We start from the raw sequence: 7,500 nt of genomic DNA on the forward strand, positions 1-7,500 counted from the left end.
TCTCTCCCTCTCTATCCCCCCTCCCTCTCTCTCTCACCCTCTTTCCTTCTCTATCCCTCTCTCTCTCTCTCTCCTTCTCTATCCCCTCCTCTCTCTCTGTCCTAGTTCTTGGTTACATAACCACCCCGGTGGGACGGTGACGGGTTCTGTTCTGTTCTGTGCGTCTCCCTCAGAAGACGGTGGGAGGGAGACCAGGATGTTTTCATCCTCCGTGTCATTTCCAGACAAGGACACGGAATGTCAGGAGGATTGGGGTGTGTGTGTGTGTGTGCGTGTGTGCATGTGTGCGTGTGTGTGAGTGTGTGCGCTCGTGTGTGTGTGTGTGTGTGTGCGCTCGTGTGTGTGTGTGTGTGTGTGTGTGTGTGTGTGTGTGCGTGCGCTCGTGTGTGTGTGTGTGTGTGTGTGTGTGTGTGTGTGTGCGTGTGGTCACGGAAGGGGACTTTCCAGAGAAATCCAATAGACCCTGTCTCTGCCCTGGTATGCTTTGCCATTTTAGGATCCACCAGATTAAATGTCCCCTCAAGATCTAACGTGAACTGGACTGGCTGGACATCCTGTTTTGTCTTTCGCTGCGGCTAGAGGGGAGGATGGACACGGGAGTGGACAGCTGTGGGAGAAGGGCACTAGAATGGGAGGCTGAGAGGCTGAGAGGTTTAGAGGCTGAGATTTGGATGTGTGGCTATACCACTGGGGACGCCTGCAATTCTCAATTTTCAAATCAAAAAGCTCAAGGGCAGCTAAGTGGCTGAACCACAGCTATGTCTCTCTCTGTGTGTGTGTGTGTGTGTGTGTGTGTGTGTGTGTGTGTGTGTGTGTGTGTGTGTGTGTGTCTGTGTCTGTCTATTTGTGTGTCTGTGTATCAGTGTGCTTGTGTGTCCGTGCATGTGTGTGTTTTTTGTGTCTGTTTGTGTGTGTAAATTTGTGTGTCTGTATGCGTGTGTCTGTGTGTGTGTGTGTGTGTGTGTGCATTTGTGTGTCTGTACCTGTGTGTCTGTATATGTGTGTGTTTGTATGTCTGTTTGTGTGTGTAAATTTGTGTGTCTGTGTGTGTGTGTCTCTGTGTGTGTGTGCGCATTTGTGTGTCTGTATGTGTGTGTCTTTGTGTGTCTGTATATGTGTGTGTGTTTGTGTGTCTGTCTGTTTGTGTGTAAATATTGCCATCAGTAAGATCACATTATGTCACGCAGCAATCCACAGATATAAATCAAACAAAACAAAAAAACATGGCAAACATTGAAATGTCAACCAAACACACGATTGCACACATCCATTTCACACCCTCCGCCCCAACCCCCCACCCCCACTCCCCCACCCCACACACTCCCCCACCCACCCACTCCCCCACTAGGCGTTGTCTACGTCACAGACGCTAGTCTACAGGCGGCTAGAGAGATAGAGATAGATAGATAAATAGATAGATAGATAGAGAGAGGGAGGGGGATAGATAGATAGATAGAGAGAGAGAGAGAGAGAGAGAGAGAGAGAGAGAGAGAGAGAGAGAGAGAGAGAGAGAAGAGAGAGAGAGAGAGAGAGAGAGAGAGAGAGAGAGAGAGAGAGAGAGAGAGAGAGAGAGAGAGGGAGAGAGAGAGAGGATGCAAGCACACGCACTACGAGGCGATAGCCTACAGCTAGCACACAGGGAGGGCGGGACGAGATACAGTACCTGCGTCAATCACATCCCAATAGTCTGCATTGGAAAACAACAAACAAACAAACAAACAAACAAACAAACAAAACCAAACACAAACAAACAAACAAACAATAAAAAAAGAGACGCAGAGGGTGAGTGAAAGTGTGATGTGAGGAAGAGAAGTGGGGGAGGTGTTGGGGGGTGTTTGGGTGGGTTGAGTTCAAAGGTCATTTTACATGCACAATGGAAATCAGATGATTACAACAAAAACAGCATAAACTCAGACATGAGGGTGCTCAGATGTGCAGTGTGTGTGTGTGTGTGTGTGTGCGTGTGTGGGTATTGTGAGCTTGTCTTCATTTAAATGTATTTGTGTGTGTGAGCGTGTGAATCTAATTTAATATTTGTCTCTTCATTGTGTGCAGATATTCATGGGTATCCTTGTCTGTGTGTTCGTGTGTGTGTGTGTGTGTGTCTGTGCGTGCGTGTGTGTGTGCATGTGTGTGTATGTGTGTGGGTGATTTAAGGTGTTGTGAGCATGTCTTCATTTAAATGAATTTGTGTGTGAGCATGTGAATCTAACTTAATAGCAGTCACTTCATTGTGTGCATATATTCATGGGTATCCTTGTCTGTGTGTTTGTGTGTGTGTGTGTGTGTGTGTGTGTGTGTGTGTGTGTGTGTGTGTGATTTAAGGTGAGCATGTCTTCATTTAAATGAATTTGTGTGTGAGCATGTGAATCTAACGTAATATGTCTCTTCATAGTGTGCATATATTCATGGGTATCCTTGACTGTGTGTTTGTGTGTGTGTGCGTCTGTGCGTGTGTGTGTCTGTGTGCATGCGTGCCTGTGTGCATGAGAGAGAGGTGAGGCAGGTGGGGAATAAAAGAGGTTAAAAATAGAATCGGAGCGCTTTGCCTCCCCCACCCTCTCTGCCGCCTGTGTGTGTGTGTGTGTGTGCTTGTGTGCGTGTGTTCTTGTGTGTGCATGTGCATGTGTGTGTGTGCTTGTGTGTGTGTGTGTGTGTGTGTGTGTGTGTGTGTGTGTGTGTGTGTGTGTGTGTGTGTGTGTGTGTGCGGTTCAAACAGGCAGACGGGCGGTGCTGACAGTAACGAGACTGAGTCGCTGTCCCACAGCACTCTGGAAGGAAATCAAAGGAGTCAGACGCAAGGCAGTCTGCAACCCGCCACCACTATCTGGGCTGCTGACGCCAGTAATGTCTTCTAAAGACCTGAGCACACACACACACACACACACACACAGACACACACACACACAGAGAACACCTAGATAAAACACACACACACACACACACACACACACACACACACACACACACACACACACACACACACACAGAGAACACCTAGATAAAACACACACAGACACACACACACACACACACACACACACACACACACATACACACAGAGAGAACACCCAGATAAAACACACATACACACACACACACACACACACACACACACACACACACACACACACACACTGCCATCTACCACCTCCCAAAAACTAGAATATAAGACTAAGACATATGCATCCGGGACAACTGATCAGATGGATTAGACGGAGCAAGCCCTGTTAGTGCTTCAAACTTTCCTCTCATTCATTTCCTTTCTTCAATTCATTCCTCCTCCTCCTAACAACCCTTCCACCCCCCCCCCCTCTCTCTCTCTCTCTCTCATCATTTCTAGTCGGATCCTGGTAGCACATTGTACCAGTCAATGCCTCATTGTGCTTCTCTCTCTACAGATGCAACTTCCTCCTCTGTTCTTTTCGTTTGTTCTCTGTATTTCCTCCGAATCATTCTGTTTTTTTTCAGATATTGTGCAACAACTCCAGAACACGACTTCTACTTTTTCTTGTAAACTTTTGCCTTTGACTTTTCCTTCACTCTTTTACTTTTGTCTTCCTTCTTTCTTTCTTTCTTTCTTTCTTTCTTTCCCTCTGTACCGGTATTCAGTCCCTCCCAAGAACATGTCGTTCCTCTCTTTCTTCTCTCCTTTCAAAGACTCATGTTCATGCTGTGCTCTGACTATTACCTTGAGGCGTATGGCCACCTTATGGGGCCATTTCAATAAAAACTGATCTGTATGAAATTGAATTGAATTCAGTTCCCACAGTAATGGACGTGGAGAACGGTGGCTCCTGAGTTGAGCCCTGCCAGGGAGAGCTATTCAAGAGACCTCCCTCCAAGATCTAGTGCCTCAGTTCTTCCCCCTTCATTTATAAAACCACTTTTAAACCCACAAAAAAGCTTTCAACGTGTATTTAAATTCAGTGTACTAAGTGGATTTTTTCTTGCAAAAGTAAATGCTTCACCATTAAGCACATGTGTCACAGTTACTTTCATTCAACACAGAGCTAAATATGGGTTACCTCACCCCCCCACCCCCGCTCCCGAACCTGCCAGTGTGGAAAGTAAAACAACTGATGCGACAGAAACTGCAGTATTTTAAGTTCATCAAAACTAGCCTTGCGTGACAGAGAGACACTGCTGGTGCAGTATGTCCCTTGTGAGGACCTGTAGAAAGAACTGACATTCAGCCAGGCAGTAGCACATCCAATGAAAGCTGTTTTCTGTAAAAGATCCTATCCAGCTTTTACCATAATGGAAACCATAGTGCAAGTGCCAGTATAAAATCATGTATCTGTATGCTACACATTTCCTGCATTGTAATACATACTGTTTGTAGACCTACAGTCTTTTGTTTTCAGTCAATGGTAGCACAGTACTGACAATAACTGAAAATAACTGACATCACACTAACAATATCCCTTTACTGATATTACTGATCTACAGTACATATATGACTATATGGCTAATTACGAATTGGAAACCCCTATGTTATGCTATGATTACAAGCAAATGTAAAGCGGAAATACTAAGATCATCTTGACATAGAGACGCTCACTACACACTAATTTTCATTCAATCTACTGTATGGGGTTGGGTTGCTATGACACAGCACGCAAACTAAGTACACAAGCCACTAACACTAGGGGTGCCTCTCATTTGGTCTTTTATACACCCTCCCTCCCTTCCTCGATCCTCGTCCTCACTGATCTAGATAAAGAATGATGGGGTGGCAACAACGGGATAGTCTATCCAGTGTTAGTTATAGATCGGTGGGAACGCCCCTCGAGGATCGAGCATCGAGGATCGCGGAGAGATGTTGAGATGCACCCTAGGACTTAGCCATGGCCTACTGAGTTGCAATAGTAACTATCAACTACATCTCCTACCAGCAGTAAGACTCCGCATGTGCTCGTAGTGTGGCATGCGAAACAAGCCTGGCATGGACCCTTTCAACAACAAAAAACAAAAGCAATGCTTGAACATTCAATTTTGTTCCCAAACTACTTCCGCTGCACTAAAAAATAACATATGGAACGTTAAAACGGAAACGTTGCGGGAACAACTACTGATAACGGAACTCTCTTGAAAACGGGTCTATAGGTTGTGCTTGCAGGTGATAGATAAGACAGTATAGAAAAGATAAGTGCCTGGGTCTATAGGTTGTGCTTGCAGGTGATAGATAAGACAGTATAGAAAAGATAAGTGCCTGGGTCTATAGGTTGTGCTTGCAGGTGATAGATAAGACAGTATAGAAAAGATAAGTGCCTGGGTCTATAGGTTGTGCTTGCAGGTGATAGATAAGACAGTATAGAAAAGATAAGTGCCTGGGTCTATAGGTTGTGCTTGCAGGTGATAGATAAGACAGTATAGAAAAGATAAGTGCCTGGGTCTATAGGTTGTGCTTGCAGGTGATAGATAAGACAGTATAGAAAAGATAAGTGCCTGGGTCTATAGGTTGCGCTTGCGGGTGATCGATAAGACAGTATAGAAAAGATAAGTGCCTGGGTCTATAGGTTGTGCTCGCAGGTGATAGATAAGACAGTATAGAAAAGATAAGTGCCTGGGTCTATAGGTTGTGCTTGCAGGTGATCGATAAGACAGTATAGAAAAGATAAGTGCCTGGGTCGTGGCTGGGCGTTAGCGTTAGCGTACCGATGGTGCAGTGTTCCCCGTTCCAGCCCGCCTGGCACTCGCACTTGCCGTCCTTGCAGGTGCCGTGCTTGACGCAGAGCGGGTTGCAGACGCGCTGGTCGCACGCCGCGCCCGTCCAGCCCTCCTCGCAGCGGCACGTGCCGCCCATGCACACGCCGTGGGTGCCGCAGTCCACCGAGCACACCTCTGGAGGGGGGGGGGGGGGGGGGAGAGGACACACACACACACATGCACATGCACACACACACACACACACACACACATGCACACACATGCGCATACACACACACATACACACACACATACACACATGCGCATACACACACATACACACACCATCACACACCATTACACACGGACACACAAGCACACACACACACACACACACACACACACACACACACACACACACACAAACAAACACAAACACAAACAAATACACAGTTGAGCAAATGAGTAAGCATGAGTAAGCATGACTAATTTCTACAAATAAAAATAAACACAGACAGTATTGTACAGTAAAATACAAAGAGCATAACACTATGCCACTACATATTTCTCTTTCTTGGTAATATCATGCAGTTTCTCTCTTTCACACACACACACACACACACACACACACACACACACCTACACACACACACACACACTTACATGTTTTTTAAATCCAAATTTGCAAAGACTCTCTCTCTCTCTCTCTCACACATACACACACACACACACACACAGAGTCCAACAGACACTGACCAACAGAGCAGTCGGGGCCCATCCAGTTGGGGTCGCAGCTGCAGAGGCCGGTGTCTGGGATGAAGGCTCCGTGGCCGTGGCACTGGTCAGGGCACTGGGCCCGCGGCAGCTCGCAGTGGGGTCCGCCCCAGCCTGGCTTACAGTGGCACTCCCCGTTCACACAGATACCGTTGTTGGAGCACGTGGGGTCCAGGCAGTCCACTGGAGGGGACAAGACACACAGACACAGACACAGACACAGACACAGACACAGACACACACACAAGAATAGTAGAGTGAGAGAGAGAGAGAGAGAGAGAGAGAGAGAGAGAGAGAGAGAGAAAGAGAGAGAGAGGGAAAGGATGTCATTATGGATTCATCTGAACAGACAGCAAACACACACACACACATACACACACACACACACACACACACACACACACACACACACACTACACAGGGTGCACCTAAATATCCAAAACAAGGAGAACTCTCCAATATTTTGTGTGACAAACTGCCTCTCTACTAAACTGAAACTGCTATTTCAGCACCATGGACAGCGCCCATAGGTCAGAACAGAAAGGCTGTAAAGGCCTTGTATTGAGTGAGTGGCTCAGAGGCTGCAGTGACTAACAGTGCATTACACATCACAGCACAGCACAGCGAGTCAGCCACAATATGTGCACACATCTGCAGTCTGTCTCCAAACATTAGAGAGAGTGACGCTGCCTCTGTTGAGAGGGCCGTCATGGAAAATCATTACATTACATTACATTAAATTTAGCACTTGAACACTTTTTGTCCAAAGTAACTTACATACAGTATGTCAACTACCGTATATTACAAGGTACTACATACATTGTCCCCGGAGCAATTTGGGGTTAAGAGCCTTGCACAAGAGCACAGTGGTGGAAGCCGGGGATTAAACCGACAACTTTCAGGTTACTGCACGCTAGCCGAGCTCATTAACCACTATACTACCACCGCCCCAAAAAATCCACCATTCAGGTATCAACTACATCTGGGATGGAGCTTGTTTTCCTGAGTGTGGTCAGAGGTGCGTTCAAATTCGCAAATAGGCGAACGTTTGCGTACGTTTGCAAACAGTTTTCC

General features: G+C 46.5%; 1 protein-coding gene across 3 annotated transcripts in view; it reads right to left on the reverse strand.

Annotated features, from left to right (window-relative positions):
- Window positions 1-7,500, reverse strand: part of tenm2a (teneurin transmembrane protein 2a) — a 298,843-nt gene that overhangs the window by 48,248 nt on the left and 243,095 nt on the right. For all 3 annotated transcript variants that reach the window (XM_062524131.1, XM_062524129.1, XM_062524130.1), the window contains 2 exons: window positions 6,409-6,609; window positions 5,662-5,847 (listed from right to left, as the gene is read on the reverse strand). In XM_062524131.1, the coding sequence (XP_062380115.1) occupies window positions 5,662-5,847; window positions 6,409-6,609 (387 nt within the window). The remainder of the gene's footprint in view (window positions 1-5,661; window positions 5,848-6,408; window positions 6,610-7,500) is intronic.

Source organism: Sardina pilchardus, chromosome 21, assembly GCF_963854185.1.
Source record: "Sardina pilchardus chromosome 21, fSarPil1.1, whole genome shotgun sequence".
In the NCBI taxonomy this organism is placed as follows: Eukaryota; Metazoa; Chordata; class Actinopteri; order Clupeiformes; family Clupeidae; genus Sardina; species Sardina pilchardus.